Here is a 26,109-nt window from a genome sequence, read left to right as displayed (position 1 = left end):
ACACACACACACATCCACACACACACACACATCCACACACACACACACATCCACACACACACACATCCACACACACACACACACCTCCACACACACACACACACCTCCACACACACACACACACCTCCACACACACACACACACCTCCACACACACACACACACCTCCACACACACACACACACCTCCACACACACACACACACCTCCACACACACACACACACCTCCACACACACACACACACCTCCACACACACACACACACCTCCACACACACACACACACCTCCACACACACACACACACCTCCACACACACACACACACCTCCACACACACACACACACACCTCCACACACACACACACACCTCCACACACACACACACACACCTCCACACACACACACACACACCTCCACACACACACACACACACCTCCACACACACACACACACACCTCCACACACACACACACACCTCCACACACACACACACACACCTCCACACACACACACACACCTCCACACACACACACACATCCACACACACACACACACACACACACACACACATCCACACACACACACATCCACACACACACACATCCACACACACACATCCACACACACATCCACACACACATCCACACACACACACACATCCACACACACACACATCCACACACACACACATCCACACATACATCCACACACACATCCACACACACATCCACACACACATCCACACACACATCCACACACACACACACACCTCCACACACACCTCCACACACACCTCCACACACACCTCCACACACACCTCCACACACCTCCACACACACACACACACACCTCCACACACACACACACACACCTCCACACACACACACACACACCTCCACACACACACACACACACCTCCACACACACACACACACACCTCCACACACACACACACACACCTCCACACACACACACACACACCTCCACACACACACACACACCTCCACACACACACACACACACCTCCACACACACACACACACCTCCACACACACACACACACCTCCACACACACACACACACCTCCACACACCTCCACACACACACACACACATCCACACACACATCCACACACACACACACCTCCACACACACACACCCACACACACCTCCACACACACACACCCACACACACCTCCACACACACACCTCCACACACACCTCCACACACACACCTCCACACACACCTCCACACACACACACACACACACACACCTCCACACACACCTCCACACACACACCTCCACACACACACCTCCACACACACCTCCACACACACACACACACACACCTCCACACACACACACACACACACCTCCACACACACACACACCTCCACACACACACACACCTCCACACACACACACCTCCACACACACACACATCCACACACACACACATCCACACACACACACATCCACACACACACCTCCACACACACCTCCACACACACCTCCACACACACCTCCACACACACACACACACACACCTCCACACACACACACACACCTCCACACACACACACATCCACACACACACACATCCACACACACACACATCCACACACACACACATCCACACACACACACATCCACACACACACACACCCACACACATCCACACACACCCAAACACACATCCACACACACACACATCCACACACACACACATCCACACACACACACATCCACACACACACACATCCACACACACACACATCCACACACACACACATCCACACACACACCTCCACACACACACCTCCACACACACACCTCCACACACACACCTCCACACACACACCTCCACACACACACCTCCACACACACACCTCCACACACACACCTCCACACACACACCTCCACACACACACCTCCACACACACACCTCCACACACACACCTCCACACACACACCTCCACACACACACCTCCACACACACACTCCACACACACACCTCCACACACACACACACACCTCCACACACACACACACCTCCACACACACACACACACACACCTCCACACACACACACACCTCCACACACACACACACACACACACACACCTCCACACACACACCTCCACACACACCTCCACACACACCTCCACACACACCTCCACACACACACACCTCCACACACACACACCTCCACACACACCTCCACACACACACACACACCTCCACACACACACACACACCTCCACACACACACACACACCTCCACACACACACACACACCTCCACACACACACACCTCCACACACACACACCTCCACACACACACACCTCCACACACACACACACCTCCACACACACACACACCTCCACACACACACACACCTCCACACACACACACACCTCCACACACACACACACCTCCACACACACACACACCTCCACACACACACACACACCTCCACACACACACACACCTCCACACACACACACCACCACACACACACACACACACACACACACCTCCACACACACACCTCCACACACACACACCTCCACACACACACACCTCCACACACACACCTCCACACACACACCTCCACACACACACCTCCACACACACCTCCACACACACCTCCACACACACCTCCACACACACCTCCACACACCTCCACACACCTCCACACACACACACACACCTCCACACACACACACACACCTCCACACACACACACACACCTCCACACACACACACACACCTCCACACACACACACACACCTCCACACACACACACACACACCTCCACACACACACACACCTCCACACACACACACACACACCTCCACACACACACACACACCTCCACACACACACACACACACCTCCACACACACACACACACCTCCACACACACACACACACCTCCACACACACACACACACCTCCACACACACACACCTCCACACACACACACACCTCCACACACACACACACCTCCACACACACACACACCTCCACACACACACACACCTCCACACACACACACACCTCCACACACACACACACCACACACACACACCTCCACACACACACACACACACCTCCACACACACACACCTCACACACACCACACACACACACACACACCTCCACACACACACACACACACCTCCACACACACACACACACACACCTCCACACACACACACACACACCTCCACACACACACACACACACCTCCACACACACACACACACACACACACCTCCACACACACACCTCCACTTTGAAATCATACAACCTCCACAACCAGAACACCTGTTACATGCCTGGCCAAAAGACTAAATGAGTCAAGCTGGAGCAAAGTAACCTGGCAATTTAGCACTGCCTTTCTGTTCTTCCCTTTCTTTCCCAGCCAACATCCTAAGTCACACCTCAATTCCCACAGGTTAACTGCCCAGGATCTTGGTGGAAAAAGGACCCAACACAATTGACTCAGGCTTACTCACTGTCGTTTCAGGTCAGAAATATACCCACAACATCAGAGCAAATTCATTTAAGAGCCACAAATTGACAGTACTTTTCATTGGAAAATTATTCTCGAAATAACACGACTACAAGTTGGCTGTTGTGGTTGGGAGCAGGGGTTGAGGCCATTGGGATATGATGGCCACCCAATGCCTTTGGCGGTGAAGTTGGACTTGGTGCTCAACCTTTACCCCTCAGATATATTCTAGGGATTGTCTGGGAGGCATATGTGGAATCTCCCAGTCTCCCAGCAGCCCTATGCTGCATCAGGCAGGTGACAGATACCATGAAGGGCAGGCAATACATCAGGTATCACACCAATCAGGCCTGTCAGTCAGAGTGGGCAATAAGGCTCAGGACCATTGCCAGATTCAGTAGATAATCGATTGCATGCATCTGACCATCAAGGAACCTGCAGAGCAGCCAGCAGCCTTTGTGAACAGGAAGGTTTTCCACTCACTGAATGATCAATTTATCTGCGAACATTGCAAAAGTATCCTGAGATCTGAGCACAATTCCCAGGAGTTGCCAGGACTTGTACATACTTGGACGCACCAGGTGCCTCTGCTCCTCAGGCCAACTGAGAGCCTTTGTGGGTGGATACTGTGTGACAAGGGGTATGTACTAAAGACATGCTGTTGATGCCTGTGTGGGACCCCAAAACAGAGGCAGAGGACACCTATAATCGCAGCTGTCTTACTAGAAGGGCTATTGTTGAAAATGAGGTTCAGATGCCTGGATAGATCTAGGGAACCTCATAATATGCTCCAGCAAGGGTCTTAAGTATTGTGGTGCTCTGCATGACCTGGCAGCCCAGAGGTCAGTAGCATTGGAGAATGACAATTGCATTGAGCACTCTCCGAGGAGGATGAGTTGGAGACGCTTTGAGACCAGACAGCCAATGGAAATGCATCCATGGGTCCAATGTCAAATGGCATTGACATGAGTCTACATTTCTCCTGAGAGACGGTTAAACACCCCTGGAGACGAATCCATCCTCTCCCTGAAGTGACTTTGGTGGCCTTTCATTAAACTCCCTTACCATCTCAGTGGTCCCACCAAGGGCCTTCCTCAATATGGAGAGACCACCTGTTGAACCCTGGAGACCTCCCTGCAGGCATAGCCAAGGCTTCCCAATTGGACACACTGTGCCTCCTACCAACCGCAACACCATCTCCTGCCACCAAACACCCCTCCCCCCACAACAGTGCCACTGACTGCCCCTGTGTCATTATCCCCCAGCAACATCCAAACTTGTCAGGGCCTGCCTGACTGGTCCTGGTGACACCCAACCTCACTGGCACTGCGTTGGCAGCGTCCATCACTGCATCCTCTCAGCCCCCGGTAGCTCTTCTGAGCCTCAGATTGACCGGCAGCTTTTGGGGACAGGAGCCCCGGCAGCACCTAATTAGTTGCCAGATGAGCCTGACTCAGTCTGTATGATGGTTGCTGACAGCCCTTTAAATATGACACCTTCCTTTGACATGTTGAAACTTCCACCTGTTATTGGTCGGTTCCTCTACCAGCCTGATATTAACTGGCTAAGATGGGATAATCATATGCAGCCATTTGAGCCAAATGTGTCCCCAACATTGGAGCTTCCTATCCATTAGGAAAATCCTGCCCCAAATTGTTCACAACCTTGCCCTCTTATTTGACTCAGAGCCAAGCTTCCAACCTCATATTCCCTCCATCACCAAAACAGCCTATTTCCACCTCTATTAGATCACCTGCCTCCGATTCTCCCTTAGTTCACCTACTGCTGAAACCCCCTCCCATACCTTTGCTACCTCCAGACCCGATCATTCCAACGTTCTCTTGGCTGGCCTTCCAATTTGCAAATTCCATAAACCTCAACTCATCCAAAGCTCTGCAACACTTATCCTAACTTACACCAAGTCCCACAAGACGACCGTATTCACAATTTTGACCTACATCAGAGTAGACTCACCTTTCCTTTTTGGTGGTGATATTGGTGTTATATCCATAGAAGGAAGGGGTCTGTAGTTGGGCTGGATAAGTGGCAATGGAATATCTGGTAATACAGGTACCACATCAATCATCATCTATTGGGAGAGGAAAAGGAAAAGCAAAATTAAAATTTCAGTTAAGTGGCAAACCACAAATAATTTAAATGCAGCACAGTGGCATTTCATATTGGAGCATCAATACACAGTGGTACAAGCTAGTGTAAAACTGAATATGCAATTGCTTATATTTCTACTTCTTTTCTTTCGTGACTCCCTCCTCTTTTATGACTAATTTTTTTTTCTTTAGTCTTTAATGAGATGAGGGCATCACTGGCATGGCCAGCATTTGTTGCCCATCCCTAATTGCCCTTGAAATGAGTGGTTTGCTTGGCCATTTCAAAGGGCAGTTAACAATCAACCACATTGTTGTGGGTTTGGTTTGCATGTAGGCCAGGCTGGATAAAGGATGGCAGATTTCCTTCCCTAAAGGACATTAGTAAACCAGATGAGGTTTAAAAACAATTGATGATAGCTTCATGGTCACCATAAAGCTACAGAGACTAGCTCTTTATAAGCCAGATTTTATTAATTGAATTTAAATTTCACCAGCTGCTGTAGTGGGATTTGAAACCATGCCCCCAGAGCATTAGCCCATGCCTCTGGATTACAAGTTCAGTGACATTATCACTACGCCACAACCACCACTAAATAAAGTGTTGCTAAAGACACTGACATACCACCATTTCTCATTAGTTGGTATTAGAATAAAATTGTGTTCCATTATTAAAAAAGTCTTCTCGGTGCCTCTATATTTCAACACTCAATATTGAATTTCATTCTATGGCCAAGCGTCTGACTGTTAACCTGTCTCCAAAGCCAGTCTGTGATTAGGTAGTTGGGTCCCTGAAGGTGGCACAACTGAACAGGATTTTCTGCTTCCTCACCCCCATGGTAAATGGAGGGTCAGCTAGAGTCACCTTATACATTAGGCTGCAGCAAATAAAATATCCAAATTCAATCTGGAGGGGATTTGTATCATCTGTTAATGGTAGTCACACATGCTTTTCAGCATTATGGAAATGCGGAGGAATTATTTAGCCCAAAATATTGCGAATGCATATATATCTACTTCCTATAATTTTGTTGCATAAATGTGAACCAGTCAACTTTCTCCCCATGTTTCTCGAACCTGATAAACTCATACCAAGTACTGCAAGACAGTCAATGCCGAAGTCCAAACTAAGAAGACAGTTTATTTTCATGTAGAATTCAATCTGATCAACTTTCTCACCATTTTCATATAACTAGAGACTTGTCAGTGTTTCCAGTTTTGATAACTGACTACAGAGCTAGAGTTTGGTGGGGCAAAATTGATTTTTGACACTGCTTTAATTCCTCATTATATGTTAGCTCATATCTTTGGCTTATTGTTGGAATTTGTGGATTCAATGTTAAACTAAAACACTAAAAACATTTAATAGCCATATAGATTTTTCTCCCAAACATACAACTACTTACCAATAATAGCCAATGGAACTAAACAGCTAATATTTAATTTGATAGTAATTTTGTCAGTAACATTTTGATTCTCACTGGTTGAGTTCAAATTGAAAGACACTGGTTGAGTTCAAATTGAAAGACAAACAGACATCAAGCTATTACTGTAGAATAAAGAGTTGAGAATCTGATCCTGGTTCCAGTTTTCTTTTCACTTTCAAAGTGAAGTAAGTTTCCTTCAGAATCATTCATGGACTCTTGCTCTTTCGAAAGAACCCCAGGTCACACGTTGACCCAAACATTTTTTTTTGTTTGAAAAAACATCACGTTTCATTTCACATTGCTCCATTGTCCAAACACTCCCTTGGCTCACAGCAGGAGTGGATGAAAATTTTGGCCTAACTCCAAGCCTCAAAACTATTGGGGCCAGGAAATGCCACCTGGAGCTACCTGAAAACATCCATCAGCGTCACCAAGGTACTTTTATTAATATATTGATTGACAGAGTAGGAGAAATCCCAAACACAAAAATAGAATTAGCTTTAAAAGAAATCCGATCAGGTACTACATAACAGATTTCTTTAAAAAAGGAAAAATAAACCATTAGCTCAAGAATCCTGACACAGATGTATAGTTTGAAATAAAGATAGGTATTTAATTCTGCTCATGACAAAAGGGCTTGAAGCTCAACTTGCATTTTTTTCTTTTCCTATTCTCTGCTTTTCCCACAGTACATTTAACACTTGCTGGGTAAGATTCTGTGGGGGTAAAAATACAACCACAGATGACCCAACTTTTATAAAGATAACTGCAATGACACAGTGCCTTCAGATTTTGTCCCTGTATGCACAAGCTGGTCTGCGCCCCTTCCTCTCCTAGATTACCCGACAGTGATCAAATTACAAAGGAGAACTGTGGTAATGAATTCCATGTTGTCATACTCAACAGTGAAATTAACGACACAAATGCACATGTGCCATGATCAAAAAGCAGAATTTTAACTTTAGCCATGTCATCCAGATCCTCAGGATGAAACTATTGTTAAACTTCTACAATCTATAAAATACTCATTCTCCAGTATTAATAATAACCTTAAGCAATGTTATTTAATTTTAATGTTACCTTTTTGGGTTTAATACTAGGCTTCGCCTCAACATGTCGTTTGGATTTCTTCTTTTCTTCAGCATGCTGTTCTCTATAGGAGTCTGAGCTCCTAGAACCCGATTTTGACGTGGGTTTATCTGACCCTTTGGATTTATCTGGATGAGTCTCTTTAACCTTCTCAACAGGTTTGTTAACTTTTTTCTTTTTTTTCTGCGGCTGGTCATAGCTAAGGTAAGACTCAAATGACATAGTTGGTTCTTCAAAGTCATCAACTACTGCTGGTTTAGTAGAGTCCTTATGGAAAGAAGCAGACTGATTTTTTTCTGTAGATTTTGACTTTTTCGAGTCTGGCTGTTCTTTCTGTTTACTTGATGTGGGTTTCTCTTTGGGTTTGTCCAATGTACTCCTTGCTTCTTCACGATCAGGTTTTCGTTTGTCTAAGTCTCTATGCTTATATTTTCTGTCATCCAAAGTTTCCTCAGGTTGCAGGCGAGGTTTCTTATGACTGGAACTTATTGATGCAAACTCTCCTCTGTCCCTATGATTATGCTGTTCCTTTGAAGATTTCATTTTATCTTGCATTTGAAGAGAGGAAAACTTATGCTTTTCATCGTCTTTTGTAACTACTTGCTGCTTTTCCTTGTGTGAAGACTTGTGTTCCCTGTCACGACCTGCGCTCACTTCTACTCGTGAGCTGTGATGGTCCCGAGGAGTTTTATGGAAGCTTTTCGGTGGTTGCATAGGTTGTTCAACATCTTCATCAGAATAGTCATTCTCCTCATCATAATCCTCCACAGGAGGAGATTTAGTCCATCTCTCCGCCTCCTCTTTAAAATTGGATTTTGAAGACTGGTAGCCATGGCTACCAGGCCTGAAAGGTTTCTCACTCTCCAGTGAGTGTCTCCTTTTTTCATGAATCTGCTCATAGTTTGGTTCATAGGACTCTTTGTGAGGGGTCTGGAATGTCTGTCCATAATCATCTTCTGGAGAAAGGTCCCGGTGTCTCTTTTTGGAAACCCCTTTATTATAACCAAACTCTCGCTCTTCTAGTGTATTGGTGGATCTGAACAAAACAAACATACAATTAATGACAGGTCATAAGACGACTTTAATTGATGTTGTTACAGTACCAACACAAAAAAAGACTAATTTTAATAACACAGCATGTAGAAGCACTGACCAATGTGGAACTGAGCCACACAAGTTAGGAAAATCCCAGGTTCAATCCCCGGTCTCTATTAGCTAGAAGGGACAACAACAGATCCCAGTGCTCAGTAGAAGGAAAATTAAACAAAATCAGACAGAACTCATGGTCAATAACTACTAATATTTACTGGAAAGTATTGATTTGTGCAGGTTATGTGTACGCATCAAAATCAACTGTGTGAGGTCCTAAAATCAAACCTGCCAACAGCCAACATATAAGTTTGCATATGAGGAATGCATGGTTCACAGGAAGGCACAAGTGAATAGCTATTTGAAGTTCAGCTCTGGCAAACAAGATCAAATTGTTTTCCTCTATAGTAAAATTCTATGCTTCTATGACTGAAAGGCAAGATAAATCATTGCTGGGTCCAGCAACAAAACACTTCTGCAAGTTAGAGAAAGAATTAAAACTTCAAACTTTAATTAAATTGGAGAGGAAATTAAACTACTTGTCACCCTCTCCCAGTGAATACAAGCAAAATATGAACCAACATGGTAATATTTACACGTTGTAGCAGGATGATTGAGGGCTGACATGTCAGCTGTAGACTGATCCCTGAGTAAGTATATGGCTCTTAAGAAACCTGCCTTTAAAAAATAATTGCATTGGGGTGCAGGGTAGAGAAAGCAAGGTGGCTCAAAGATGATGGAATCATGTAACAATATATTTGAATGAAAGGTAAGTCCAACTCATGCAACTTAATATAAATTACAATTATTGTAGCTGTATAGAACGGCATGATATTTTAAATAAACTTACCAGAAGCAGATGAGCCAACAGTTCAAACTCTTAACCCTGAAAAGTACAGAAGGTGATGCCACTCATGTCAATCAATTGTAAGGGACTTCTTTGTGGCAGGTAGTGCGTGGAGAAGCAAAGGGGAACTACTTGTGTCAGTTACTTTTACAACTGCAGGCTCTAATCGCCCTTTTGGTATCATTAAAATGCTTTCCTACATTATTCTGTATCTTTGGCACTATGAGATACTGTATTACGCTTGCCCATCTTTAACATCCTAAAAGACTAAGTCATTTTTGGGAGACCAATGTCTTGTTTAACTGAAATTGGATTACTAGAAGCTTGGATTCTTGATCACCTTGGCTTGGGATTCTAGTTTCTCTATTTTGTCATGAGTAGCTAAACCAGATCCATCAACAAAAAACGACGATCTCCAGTCACAAAACTGGTGGCAGAAGAATTTTTTTCTAACTTACTAACTGAAGAGCTCAAGTTGAGGGCCAATTGAAAATGATAACCTTCAAATTTCAGAACTGCCATGTTTAGGGAAGAATTGGGAATTTCAGCTTTCTATGTGACATAACACATGATAAATAATCTTTCTCCTCCTAACCCTGCTTCAAGAATTGGTTGTTATACATTAAACATAATCAGAGAAAATACACATGTATTGTGTATGAAAACAGCTTTCACTATTTAAACAGAGAGGGCCGTTGAAACAATACCGTTCGACTTCCTGGGGTACCAGTTTCTTCCACTTTGAGACTAGGTTCTTAGCATACTCTCCAACCACATCATGCTTCCTGAATCCATTCACAGTTTTCCCTATTCCTGTGTCCTGTTTACAAAAAGAACAGAAATAGCAATGAAACAAATTTCCTCAGCTTGTGGATTCAACATAAACTCAAATCCTCATTGTCATACTCCAAACCAATATGAAAACCAGACAGCAACACTAAAATACTGCAACACTCAATAACATTTTTAAAAAGGCTAGGATGTGTTTCTGGTGCAGTTAACAGTACTGGAATATTTCGTACATTGCCTTTGAAAGAATTCTGTTGTGACTTTGCAGTAATAATCCATCCCTGTTAAAACAACATTTACTGAGCAGCATATCCATTAGAGCTTTTACGTGAAAAGCAGTAAGATGAGAATATTGGCTTATAGTCCCCCAAACTACCAAGTTACCCGCCTCAGCCATTAGTTGCCACGTGGAGGATGAAATTAATATCAAAGACACAATCATCACTGAGTAGCTTCAAAAAAAAACCTCAACAACTTACATTCATATAGCACTTTCAACATAGAAAAACATTTCGAAGTATTTCACAGGAGCGTTAATCAGACAAAAATTGACAAGCCAAAGGAGGAGATATCAGGATGGGTCATTAAACACTCAAACAAAGAGGTCACTTTTAAGAAGGGTCTTTGAGGAGGATGGGCAGAGAAGTTCAGGGAAGGAATTTCAGAGTTTGAAACTTAGACAGTTAACAGTGAGGCAAAGTGAGCTGCAGATGTGCAACAGACCAGAATTGGAGGAACACAAAGTTCTAGGAAGGTTGTAGGGCTGGAAGAGGTTACAGGGATGACAAAGGTGAGACCAGGAATGAATTTGAACACAGGATAAAAATTTGTCTGAGGTGCAACAGATTGGGATAAAATGTAGAGCAGCGAATACAGAGGTGATGGATGAACAGGACTTGGCACAGGCTAGGATACAGAGAGCAGAGTTTTGGATGAGCTCAAATTTATGGAAGGTGATGGATGGGAGGCTGGTCAAGAGAGTATTGTAATAGTCAAGATTGGATGGCTGAAATGCAAAAGCATGGGTGCAGGCTTCAGTCATAGGTGGCCTGATGTTACAGAGGTAGAAGAAAGGCAGTCTTTGCAATAAAGAGGATACGAGATTGGAAGCTGAGCTGAGGAAACAGTTTGGTCCGGTTCAGCCTGAGACGAAGGTCAGGGAGGGGGAATGGAATCATTGATGAGGGAATGGATCTGTTGGTCATGGTGGAATTTCAATTCAGTAAAAAAAAATCTGGAATTAAAAGTCCAATGATCATGAAACGATTGTTGTAAAAACCCATCTGGTTCACTAATAACCTTTAGGGAAGGGAATCTACCATCCTTACCTGATCTGGCCTACATCTGACTCCAGGTTACACATCAATGCAGTTGATTCTTAAATGCGCTCTGAAAGCCACTCAACTGTATCAACTCGCTAGGAAGTCAAAAAGGAATGAAATTGGACAGGCCACCCGCCATCCATCTAGGCACCAGAAGTAGCAACAGCAAACTGAGCCCTGTAGGCCCTGCAAAGTCCTCCTTACTAACATCTAGGGGCTTGTGTCAAAAATTAGGAGAGCTATCTCACAGACTAATCAAGCAACAGCTTAACCTAGTCATACTCACAGAATCATACCTTACACAATGTTCCAGATACCACCATCACCATCCTTGGGTATGCCATGTCCCATCAGTATGATTCCAATTTTGACACAAGCCCCCAGAGATGGTGACACAGTGGTATACAGTCAGGGGGGAGTTGCCTTGGGAGTCCTCAACATTGACTCCAGACCCCAGGAATTCCCATGGCATCAGATCAAACATGGGCAAGGAAACCTCCTGATTCCCACATACCGCCATTCTTCTGCTAATGAATCTGTACTCCTCCATGTTGAACATCACTTGGAGGAAGCACCGAAGATGGCAAGGGTGCAGAATGTACTCTGGGTGAGGAGGCTTCAAATGTCCATCACCAAGAGTGGCTCAGTAGCCACCATTACTGACCGAGCTGGCCAAGTTCTAAAGAACGTAGCTGCTAGGCTGGGTCTGCGGCAGATGGTGAGGGAACTAACAAGAGGGAAAAACATACCTGACCTTATCCTCACCAATCTGCCTGCCACAGATGCACCTGTCCATGGCAGTATTAGTAAGAGTGGCCGAAGCACAATCCTTGTGGAGACAAAGTCCTGTCTTCACATTGAGGATACCCTCTATCATATTGTGTGGCACTTCTACTGTGCTAAATGGGATGGATTTCAAACAGATCTAGCAACTCAAGACTGGGCGTCCATGAGGCATCATGGGCCATCATCAGCAGCAGAATTGTACTCAACCACAACCTGTAATCTCATGGCCCAGCATATCCCCCACTCCACCATTAACATCAAGCCAGGGGATCAACCCTGGTTCAATGATGAGCGCAGAGGGACATGTCAGGAGCAGGACCAGACATACCTAAAAATGAGGTGTCAACCTGGTCAAGCTACAACTCAGGACTACTTGCATGGCAAACAGCTTAGGCAGCATGCAATGGAGAGAGCTAAGCGATCTCACAACCAACTGATCAGATCTAAACTCTGCAGTCCTGCCACATCCTGTTGTGAATGGAGGTGGACAATTAAACAACTCACTGGAGGAGGAGGCTCCACAAATGTCCCCATCCTCAATGATGGGGGACCTAAGCACATTAGTGCAAAAGAGAAGGCTGAAGTATTGGCAGCAATCTCCAGCCAGAAGTGATGATCCATCTAGGCCTCCTCCTGAGATCCCCAGCATCACAGATGCCAGTCGTCAGCCAATTTGATTCATTCCATGAGAGATCAAGAAACAGCTGAAGGCACTGGATACTGCAAAGGCTATGAATCCCAACAGGATTCCAGCAACAGTGCTGAAGACATGCTCCAGAACTTGCTGCGCCCCGAGCCAAGCTGTTCCAGTACAGCTACAACACTGGCATCTACCGGGAATGTGGAAAATTGCCTAGGTATGTCCTGTCCACAAAAGAAAGGACAAATCCAATATGGCATATTACTGCCCCATCAGTATACTCTCAATCATCAAAATGATGGAAGGGATCATCAACAGTGCTATCAAACGGCACTTGCTTAGCAATAACCTGCTTGCTAATGCCCAGTTTGGGTTCTGTCAGGATCACTCAGCTCCTGACATCATTACAACCTTGGTTCAAACATGGCAAAACAGCTGAACTCCAGAGGTGAGGCGAGAGTGACTGCCCTTGACATCAGGAAGCATCTGATCAAGTATGGCATCAAGGAGCCCTAGCAAAACTGGAGTCAACAGGAATCAGGGGGGAATGCTCTCCGCTAGTTGGAGTCGTATCTAGCACAAAGGAATATGGTTGTGGTTGTTTGAGGTCAATCATCTCAGTTTCAGTACATCACTGCAGGAGTTCCTCAAGGTAGTGTCCTCAGCCCAACCATCTTCAGCTGCTTCATCAGTGGCCTTCCTTCCATCATAAGGTCAGAAGTGGGCATGATCGCCGCTAATTGCACAATGTTCAGCACCATTCGCGACTCCTCAGATACTGACGCAGTCCATGTCCAAATGCAGCAAGACCTGGACAATATCTAGACTAGGGCTGAGAAATGGCAAGTAGCATTCACACCACACAAGTGCCAGGCAATGACCATCTCCAACAACAGTGAATCTAACCATTGCCCCTTTGACTTTTAATGGCATTACCATCACTGAATCTCCCACTATCAACATCCTGGAAGTTACCATTGACCAAAAACTGAACTGGACCAGCCATATAAATACTGTGGCTACAACTGCAGATCAGATGCCATGAGTCCTGCAGCTAGTAACACACCTCCTGACACCCCAAAGTCTGTCCACCATCTACAAGGCCCAAACCAGAAGTATGATGGAATACGCTCCACTTGTCTGGATGAGTGCAGTTCCAAAACACTCATGAAGCTCGACACCATCCAGGACAAAGCAGCCCGCTTAATTGGCACCCCATCCACAAACATTCACTTGCTCCACCGCTGATGCACAGTAGCAGCAGTGTGTACCATCTACAAGACGTACCTAGGTTCCTTAGACAGTACCTGCCATCTAGAAGGGCATGGGCAGCAGATGCATGGGAACACCACCACCTGGAAGTTCCCCTCCAAGCCACTCACCATGCTAACTTAGAAATATATTGCCTTTCCTGCACTGTCGCTGGGTCAAAATCCTGGAACTCCCTCCCTAAGAGGATGGTGGGTGTATCTACACCACATGAAATGCAGCAGTTCAAGAAGGCAGCTCACCACCACCTTCTCAAGGGGAATTAGGGGTGGACTATAAATGCTGGCCTTGCCCTCACTCCACGAATGAAAAAAAAAGTCACAGCCTGCCAACCTGAAAATGACCCATCTATTCCTTGGACTCACTCAAGTTCTGTCGAAGGGTCATGAGGACTCGAAACGTCAACTCTTTTCTTCTCCGCCGATGCTGCCAGACCTGCTGAGTTTTTCCAGGTAATTCTGTTTTTGTTTTGGATTTCCAGCATCCGCAGTTTTTTTGTTTTTATTCCATCTATTCCTACTCTGTTTTCCGTCCATTAACCAGTTCTCAATCCATGCCAGTATATTCCCCCCAATTGCATGCGCTCTAATTTTGTTTACTAACCTCTTGTGTGGGACCCTTTCAAAAGCTTTCTGAAAATCTAAATATGGCACATCCATTTGGTTCCCCCTTATCTATTCTGCTAGTTACATCCTCAAAAACTCCAACAGGTTTGTTAAACATGATCTCCCTTTTATAAATTCATGTTGACTGTGCCCAGTCCTACCATTATTTTTTAAATGCCCTGTTATATCCTTTATTAGATTCTAGCATTTTCCCTACTACTGTCAGGTTGACAGGTACGTAGTTCCCCATTTTCTCTCTCCCCCCTCCTTATATTTGTCACCTTCCAATCCGCAAGAACCATTCTAGAGTCTATAGAATTTTGAAAGATGACCACCAATGCATCTACTATCTACAGCCACCTCTTTCAATACTCTGGGATGTAGATCATCAGGTCCAGGGGATTTATCTACTTTAAGTCCCATTAATTTCTCTAGTACTTTTTGACTTACTAAAATTAATACCTTGCAGTTCCTCCTTTCCATTAGCCCATTGATTCTTCATTATTTCTGGGATGTTTTTAGTACTTCCCTCCACAAAGACAGACATAAAGTACTTGTGTAGTTTCTCTGCCATTTCCTTATTCCCCCAAGTCTGCACTGAGTTCAGTTAGGTAGATGTCAACCATAGTTTTCAAAATAGAGCAGCAAGCACTACATTACATCTGGTTTTCTCTGATAGCCCAACATTAGTTCTTGGTTCTGAATACACTGCCGGTAATGACATGTGTGATAGCATTGCAGGAACAACTTTGATAATAGGTTCAGATACAAAAATTACATCAATAATCTGGCAAGTTAGAAAGAGAGATCAATATAGCCATTGTTTGGAGATATGTTTTTGTCACATGGTCATATTGCCAGTTGTATTCTTATCCTTCAATCAGATATCTTATCCTTGAGGTAATAAATGTGCACATACATCTAAAACAACTAATGTATCATCAAATGAGTATTTTACTTTAAGGCAAGATGATAAACTATGCAATCAAGAACTCATACAATCTCCCTGGATGTTTACATAGTACCTGACTGAGCTGAACAGACTAGGACACCCCCCCCCTTCAATCAATACATTTAGCCAGTTACATCTTCCCTGCAGGTTTTAAATGAAGACTAATAGAATAGCCCAGATCTTGCAATTGGAATAACATTGACGCTATTAGTGCTCACTATTAAGGAGCAAGTTGGTCAGCAACTTCCAATATCCACACATGTAAATAAAATGCAGGAATCCACTGTCAGAGATACACGCTCCTACATAGGGTGCGCTATAACAGAACCTTTCTGATAGACTCGGCGCTGAAATCAACGCAAGGCATGATATGGAATACTTGCCCAGTAGATTCCCACTAAAGAAAGTCTCTGCTCAAAAACCTGTATGAGTTTTGTAAGCAGCTTATCAGCAAGGTGAACAGAAAATACTGTTCTCCTGCCAATGACTGCAAAATCCAGGCCATTGCTTTTAACCTACCAGTGCAGTTTCAGTTACATGCAGAAATTGAGAAAATTATTTTACATTTGTGGTTGTAAGAGCAAAGATCCACTAATCAACTTCCAGAGCAAAGAATGGAACAGCGAGTTCTTTCTACTATATAAATTGTAACTGTACAATGCTAAATTGGATTGGCAACTAGCTTGTCTTCTGCTCCCTAAACCATCACCACTACCTCTTCCTCCCACCCAAAAATCTGAAGTCAAAAGATCGTAACTTACTGCTAAAATATCCACAGTGATAGGAAGTTCATTCAAACGCTTCAAGGTCTTCAGGATCTGGTTAAAAAAAAAATTGAAAACATTAACCCTCAGAGTGTCCTATTTTTCATTTTTCACAGACCACATATCAGAGCATAATCAAATGATAATAATACAATCAAAATGTACTGTTTTAGTGCAATGCAGATGAGACAGTGAAATTTGAAAACAAGCTAATTAACAACAGTGAAAATGCGGGACTGCTGACAGCTAGTGTTGGATTTGCCTATTTCCCTAATTTTCTTGTTGTTGCCAGACTCCACAAGCAGCTGCAGTCTTCTAGGATGTACACAAATGTCCATACTACATGTACTAGCCTGGAGCGACTACACCATCAGGATGCCTGGTTATTTGTTTTGGAAATTATGTATTAAAGTTTAATGGAACAAAAAAATAGAATTCACAAATCTAAATTTAAAAATACACCTAACAGGAATATAAACAATTGTTCCTGTTCTTTCTGGAGCAGTACAATCAATTTAATGAAAAAATAAAATCTGTGTTGCAGAGGTTTTTTTAAAATCTCCCTCTGTTCTAAAAGCATTTCTTTTGTTACGGGAAAATTTAACACCAAAGATAACCAAATACACAAGGCAGATGAAATATTTCTCAACCGTAGGGCATTAAAGGTGATATAAAATTCAGACTGTCATTTCTGGATATAGTATTCATCTCTGTAATGTCAACTGGGTGTCTACACGCTATTTATAGAGTTCCAAAACAAAAACATATTTAATTAGGCGTCAGCTGTGGCTCACCGGTAGAGCTTTCACCTCTGTGTAATTCATTCAAGTCCTATTCTACAGAATTGAGCAGAGGCTCCAGGCTGACATTTCAGTGGCATATTGAGAGAATGCTGCACTGTCAGGCTTTTAGACGTGTCATCTTTTGGATGAGATATCAAATTGACCCCCCCATCAGGCCGCTTTAGTGAAAGTTCCCATGCCACAAGGACAATTAGGGATGGGCAATAAATCCTGGCCAAGCCAGCAACGCACGCATCACGTAAATTAATTTTAAAAACTTATTGGAAAAAAGAGCAGGGGAGTTTTCTTGGTGTTTTTTCCAATATATATCCCTCAATCAACATCACTGAGAGAGATTAGGCTGGTTACTGTTTGTGGGACCTTGCTGTGGGTAAATTGGCTGATGCATTTCCTACATAACAACAGTGGCTACATTTCAAATATTGATTTGGAACAGTCAGAGGTCATCAAAGGTGCAACATAATTGCAAGTTCTTCTTTTTGTTTAAAGCACTCTTGGCACAAACATGCTAGTGTAAACCCTGCTTGCAAAGCACACATTCTCATACCAACCGTTTAAATAAAATTATTAGCATGATGATGCTGTGTTATGAAGCAACAAAGATCATAACAGGCGGGTCCTCCACTTAACTAAGTTATCACCTTCAGCCATGCTGCTGTGAGGAAGCACTGAACAGAAGATGGAATGCATGGTTATTACCAGCCAATTTTGCTTCATCAGCTAGTTTAAGAATTCCATGGAAGACAGCTTATTTGCCTGCTCTGAGAGATTCTTGGCCTGTCGAGACTTTAAACTAATGAAATGAAAAACTAAATCACCTCTCAGAAGTTACTTTCATTCACAGAAGAGTTTAGAATTGCAGCAATATAAGTGTGTAAAAGGACTCAAGCCCATGGGCCAGATTTTACGCTGCAAACAGCCACAAAGATAATTTGTAGAATCCAAAAAGAACATTCAGTAACTGCACATGCATATTCAAACACAGAAATCAGGAAGCTGCTGTCCAAGGTGCCCTGCTCCTCCAAAAGCAGTATCTCAATAACGGTATCAGCACAAAGACTCAACATTGAATGTTGTAAAGTTGCTATATTTACCCGTTACATATGAACTAAACTCACCTGAAACGTTAGATTATATTCATTCCAGTGTAAGACCCTTTTAAGGGCATACAATCTAAATTAATGCCAAACAAGCTCTCTAAAATTTTTCTTTCCACCTCTTAGCTCTTTCTCTCTCTCTCTCTTTTAATCCAGGCTCAAATCCAGATGCCCTGTAGCAGCAACTCTGCACTTGAACTTGCTTTAATTTGGAAACCAGAACTTCCACAGACTCAATGGGCATGGGCAGGTAGTGAGCAGGCAGGGAATTTGGGAACTGAATTGGATTCAAAGAGAGCATACATAGTTACAGTCAGGAAGAGGTAGGCCAGGCCCAGAGGAAAATTCAAGAAGCAGAGCAGGTAGTGTGGCTTAAAATCCTCAAAGATTAAAGAATGGAACAGGAAGACAACAGGTACAATACAGGAAGGTTTTAGGGAGCAGGCCTCTGTTCAAGAATCAGGGTTAACAGTGTGTGGGAGAAGGCAATTAGTAGTATATTTTTAAAAAGTTACCTTCAGGTTTAAGAGTTAATAAATGTTCGGTGCATAACATAGAAAGGAATTTTAAGTGAAAAGAAAGCATAACCATGGAAAAACTGTGGAAAAACAAAATAGTCAGAAGGCAAAGGAGGCTCACAGCACAGTGCCAATAGTGGTGGGAGGAATGGAAGACGAGAAATATGGACATTTTAATAGGCATTACAACATTCCTCATTAACATAGCCAAAAATTACAACAGGCACTACTAACTATTACAAGTCATGGCCAAACTGTGAACCAATCCAGAGTGCTGACTCATTTCTTTTAAATTAATTCATGGGATGCGAGTGCCACTGGCAAGGTACGCATTTGTTTCCCATCCCTAATTGACCTTGAGAAGGTCATGGTGAGCAACCTTCTTGAACCATTGCAGTCCATTTGGAGTAGGCATACCATCAGTGTTGCTATAAAGGGATTTCTAGGTTTTTAAGCCAGCGGCAGTGAAGGAACAGCAATATAATTCCAAGTTAGCATGGTATGTGGCTTGGATGGGGATTTGCAGGTGGTGGTATTCCCAAACAGCTGCTCTCCTTGCCTTTCTAAACAGTAGGGGCTACTGGTTTCGAATATGCTACTGAAGGAGGCTTAGCAAGTTGCTGCAGTGCACCTTGTAGATGGTACACCCTGTGGCCATTGTGCACCGGTAGTGGAGGGAGTGAATGTTTAAAGAAGTGGATGGGGTGTTGCTGAAGCAGGCTGCTTTGTTTTGGATTATATAGAGCTTCTTGAGCATCATTGGAGCTGCACTCATCCAGGAAACTGCAGAATACTCCATTAAACTCCTGACTTCTGTCTTGTAGACAGTGGACAGTCAGGAGGTGAGTTACTCACTGAAGAATTCCAGCCTCTGGCCTTTTCTTGTAGCCACAGTATATGGATGGTTGAGTTAAGCTTCTGGTCAATAGTAACCCCCAGGGTGTTGATGCAGGGAATTCAATGATAGTAATGCCATTGAACGTCAAGGGGAGATGATTCTCTCTTGTTGGAGATGGTCACTGCCTGGCACTTGTATGGTGCAATGCTACTTAACATTTATCGGTCCATGTATGAAAGTTGTCCAGTTCTTGCAGCATGCTTCAGTATAGGAGGAGTTGCGAATGGTACAGAACACTCTGCAATCATTGCACATCCTCACTTCTGATATAAATGGAGGGAGGTCATGCTGGATATGATTCCACAGATGGCAGCTAATTTATGTTTCACCCAGTTCAATGGGTGCCAACTATTGCCTTGTATCGTGGCCAAGTGGCAATTCTTTATGAGAGAATAGACAAGGAATATCAGGTCATTTCAACATGAGGAACACCCTGCCCTCACCAGATAGCCACACAACTGCATTGTTTAGCAGGAGTCACCAGAAACAGTGTTCAGGAACAATAATCTTGGCTGATCTTCTCTCCTTAGTCCAGCAGCACTGCAGTGTACAGAGGCACCCCTCTCAGTCAAAGATCTGTTCCCAGGATCAAACACAAGTCTTTCCCAGTCTGTACTGTGTCATTCCACACTGACTCCCAAAACGATAGAGCGATTCTCAGATCTCTAAATTAAACTGTTGCCTTTTCTACTAAGAGAAAATTACCATTACTCTCCGCAAAGATTTAAAAACAATTCCTTTTGAGGAAACCATATTCAGAGGATTAAAACACAACAAAAAAAACTTGCATTTATATTGTTGTTTTCAAAGCCTCATGATGTCCCAAAGCTCTTTACACCAATAAAGTTGTTTTAAAGTGTAGTCACTGTTGTAATATAGGAGCCACACAGCCAATGTGCACACAGCAATGTTGCACTAATAGAATGAGACAATAAGCTGATAATCTGCTTATTTAGTGAAGAGCTGTAGGGCTGGGGAGGTCTTATTTGTAGCATCTGTACCTCTGGGCCAGAAGCTCTGGGTTCAAGTCTCACTTCAGGACTTGATGCCATGGAAGGTGTGTTCATAACATGGCCAAACAGCCTGTAAATCCTTCCAATATGCCTGGTGGCTGACAGCAAGAGCGCAAGTGTTTCCTGGTCAGCCATACTGCAGAAGACAATGGCAAACCACTGCAGAAGGCAACAGCTAACCACTGCAGTTATTGCCCAGCATAACCATGGGGCAATCCAATGAAAATCCATGGTCACCAATATCCTCTTACAGCATGGTACCTGAAGGGAGGAGGAGGTTGTTGTGAGGCTAAACGTCAGTAATACCTACTTGGTTCTTCTTCACAGTATCATGGTATCTTTTACCTCCCTTCAGTACTGCACCGATGTGTTACCATGGATTATGAGCTCAAGTCTCTTGAGTGGAACTTGAATCCACAACCTTCTGACTCAAGGGTGCTACCATTGAGCCAAGGCCCAATCAACCATAAATAAAATATTTTGACTTGTCCAGGCTGGGTGACCAAATGCTTCAACAGCTGCTTATGTGCTGCAGGTGAGACGACATGCTGCCACAAGGAGATTGTGTAGAAAGTACAACAGGGCAAAAGCACAGCTGCTCTGGTACCATATATGGCAAGTCACTCATGTTCCTGCAGTGAACTTTGGAATGGCTGAACTTGCACTGACATCAGCTTCCATCTATGGGAATTTCACACTCAGTAGTGCTGATGCCAGTTATAAACGGCCACTCTGACATGGCACAGTTGCCTAAACGGCAAAAATAGCAACCACCTGACACTCTTATCAGCTTAATGATGACAAACAGGCACAATTCAATGACCCTCCACCCCGATATTGTTGTTTTTTTTTAAATTAAGTTTCAACAAAAACCAGATGAGATAATTAATGCATTAAAATATTGGTGCATCCATATGCCCCAACAGCAGTGCACAGATTATCAAATTGGTTGCATACCTAATTCCAAACATTATCAAATCTTGCTGCAGGATTCAAATGGACAAAAACATTTCCTATTTATTTCCCTTGCTAAAAGATAGCAGCATCAAATACAATGTGAATAACTACAATAGTGGACAGTCCTGGAATTCAAAATAAATTAAAAACACAAATACATGCTCCATGCCACAAACTAAATATTGAAATTATATAGCACCTTTAATGTAGAAATTCATCTTACAATGAATATGTCAAGAAACAGCTATGCCTCGAGACTCAATACCATGTTGAACCTTGAAACATTGAAAATAGTAATGTGATTTATAATCAAATCAAATTCTCACTGAGTATTCTATAGTAAGGCAGAAGTCTAAACTTTTGTTTATATGTCATTGGCTTGTAACATCATGTTAAACTTTTGCTGCTGATGCCTGTTATACATAGACCTAATCACTATTATCCATATAGTTCTGGTCAAAGAATATATCCCAGGAAATTCTTTGCAGATATCACTGTAAATTCATTGCCCAATTTCAGTCAAAGATCAAAAGGTGATTTAACTTATTTTTATTCACCACCAATCCCTCAACTAAATTTTCAACTAACATACACATCCTGGCAGGCAGACAGACAGAGGCATGGTGCATCCCATCCTATGGGAGAGGTCTCTGCTCAACACCATCCACTGACAGGGCAGGCTGGATTAAGAATTCAAGGTAAGTAAAGTCAAGGGCACAGCATACATGTGGGTTGAGCTATTCCAATTGCAAAATTCTGATCTTAATATAGATTAGTAGCCTCTTCCACTTTTTGCAACAAAAAGTAATTGGTGATATGACTTTATTTCAAATGACCTTAAATGAGCTACAAAGTTGCAAGCATCGTTTTGCAAAGTGCAAACTATATTTCCTCAAATAGTTATGCACTTATTTTAAAAGTGTGCAAAAGAATAATTTAATGAAACTTTTTGTCCTGTTAGAGATATATCACTGTCAAATCTATATTTCAAAATGGTTGTAACTAGTCCAAAATGGATTTTAGCAGTTGATTAGAAACTGAAAAAGCTGCTCAATGACACTTTGATTCACAGCTAGAGAATAACTTTGATTCATGGAACCCGCTACTTGCAGCCCTTCGGAATAGAGTAGATAAAAATGCAATTTGCTATCGTCATGCTTGTGGAAGCTCCTGGCCTTTATTGTTGCTGTCGCTGGCTGAGTGTCTCTACGGTGAACAATCACCCTGAAGGAACAGCATCACAAACAAGAGAGCAAGGTAACTTGTTGCTCATGCGTAGATCCATGGTCAAGTGGCCTATTCCTGCTCCTAGTTCGTATGTTTGTATGTATGTTCATATGTATGTTCGTAAAACATTCCACTGGGATAATAGTAATCATAATCTCTTCCACAATTCACATACTAACCCTCTGCCCAAAGGCTGGGGAGATGACACTGACATTTTGAAGCAAAGAAGATTGGACACGGGTTTATGAGCCATGCCTCAAGATCAACAGCTAGGGAATATGGAATTTTTTTAAAAAAGCAAAAAACTATTAAGTGTCCATCTTTATCAAGACAACATCATATAAATATACTGTAGGGGGGAAAAAAAGCAGGCTGCTACTTGGGCTGTCTGGCTATAACAAGCTTCTAGGCCGATTAGTCACAAAGGTGTTAAGACTGCTAACAGTTCGGTAATCGGATTTCTTCTACTTTTATTTCAAAGGGAAAATATTCTTACAAAATACTGTAATCTTCAGTTTTTCATCATGTCATTGCAGATTGAGGGAGGTAAAGCACTGTAAAATAAAGTGGTTATGTACCTGAGACTCAGCTGATAGCTTTAAAAGTCAGTTCTGTCATGACAGACAGTTTAAATTGCTGACTGTTGTACAGTACTTTGCCTATCTTTTCCAAATCATTTTGTTTGTTAAATCAATCTCGACCATAACTACAGCTGTGTAATACACTAACATCCTAATTTCCATCATCTGACTTCATGGAGGATGCATGGATGGAGCAGATTGAATGTTTATAAATAATTTAAGGTTCGCTTTCGGACATTGAGGTGATTTACTTATGGAAACTATCAAGCCAGTCACATGAAAAGAAAGGAATTGGAAAAAAAAATCCTGATCTGTAACAGGGTGCTCCATGCCTGCAGTAGATTTCCTCGTCATTTTGCAGTAGTAGAAAGATTTTTCAGAAATCCACAACACAGTATACATTCCCAGCACTGTTCATCAAGGGCAGAGTTACTCATGTGCTACTGAAAGACAGCAGTTTAAATTTGCAGATTTACTGCAATTATTTTTAGACAGTACATGGCTTCATATCACTTTTCACTGCCTAAGGCTCATTGCTAAAGAACAGTGTACCAGCTGCAACCAGCTACCTAATGTTTAAACAAAACACATCTTTATATCACCTCCAAGTTCTCGCACTCTAGTAAAGGAATTATTAATATTGATGAACAGCCATAACCATATTAGTAGCTTATAATCATGTTCAATCTACATAGCAAATCATGAACAGAACAGTCTTTGTTCTATGGAAAAAAGTAAAGACAGCAAGATATGAATGCCAAAAACCATAATTCAAAGAAATTAACCACTAATGCCACAAATCATCCATCAATAGGGCATCAAGAGCAGACAGGAAGTATATGCAAAATGACAGAAAACAGCCAAAATGGAACAGTCAAAATAGCAAGGGGTCAATGCATGTCATGTCACGTCACAACCCAAGATAGCAGAGTTCTTACTGAGCTCCCGCACCCAAGCTAGCAGGGGGATGGCCACAGTTACGAAGAGAGACTTGAGGAATAGAACATTTCTCACAAGAACTAACAAGGTTAAGGGGTGGTCTGATAAATGTCCTCAAGGCTATGAAGGGTTATGATGAGGCACATTATGCAAGTCAGCAAGTATCATAATGGGAGAGCACAAATTTAAAATCCTAAAAAGAATTGAAGGTGAAAAGAAAATATTTACACAGAAATGTGCAATTTCCATCACAAGCCATTATTGAAGCAGGTTAGCAAAGCATCAGACTCAACTATAAAAACACACCAACAGCCTAGGCCTGGACACATACATGGAGAGCGATACTCTAAACCAATCAATGCCTTGAATGGCACGGGAGTGAGGAGAAAAAAAAGATAAACAACATATACCAGTGCAACACTGTTAAACACTAAGAACTGGTGCTTCAATGCATTTTGGTTAAAGTTTTGAGAACATAAAACCAATTTAATTATTAACAAGAGATTAAATATTAACAGCATTGGACATCCCAGTAAGTATAATACAGCACTATAATGTGAAGCTCAAGTTCAGAACCCAGTAACAAATAACATTTACATTCAAGATTCTCCAGTTAACAGAGTTATTGGATGCAGCTTCAGCGATTGAGGAGGGAAGAATGACAGAGGACAACAGAGGGCTGACTAATGAACAGTGTTCAGTCTGTGGAGGTACATTCCCTCTCAGCAGAGCATGGAAGTGTGGTTACAACTTGGAAGGGCTGACAAAATGAAATCAAAAGGACCTCGAATTTGGCAAACTTTGGCATCGATAACAAAGATGATCTGATGAAAGGTCACAGACCTGAAATGTTAACTCTGTCTCTCTCCA

General features: G+C 42.9%; 1 protein-coding gene across 1 annotated transcript in view; it reads right to left on the bottom strand.

Moving 5' to 3' along the window:
- The window catches only part of eloa (elongin A), a 66,557-nt gene that overhangs the window by 31,251 nt on the left and 9,197 nt on the right, over positions 1-26,109 (bottom strand). Inside the window, exons 2-5 of the mRNA XM_041212777.1 lie at positions 17,204-17,260; positions 10,787-10,899; positions 8,135-9,179; positions 5,497-5,611 (exon numbers count right to left, since the gene is read on the bottom strand). Coding sequence (XP_041068711.1) covers positions 5,497-5,611; positions 8,135-9,179; positions 10,787-10,899; positions 17,204-17,260 — 1,330 coding nt within the window. The remainder of the gene's footprint in view (positions 1-5,496; positions 5,612-8,134; positions 9,180-10,786; positions 10,900-17,203; positions 17,261-26,109) is intronic.

This window comes from Carcharodon carcharias, chromosome 19 (genome assembly GCF_017639515.1).
Source record: "Carcharodon carcharias isolate sCarCar2 chromosome 19, sCarCar2.pri, whole genome shotgun sequence".
Taxonomy (NCBI): Eukaryota; Metazoa; Chordata; class Chondrichthyes; order Lamniformes; family Lamnidae; genus Carcharodon; species Carcharodon carcharias.
Note: the sequence above shows the minus strand (reverse complement) of the source record. Positions and strands in the feature narration are given on the sequence as shown.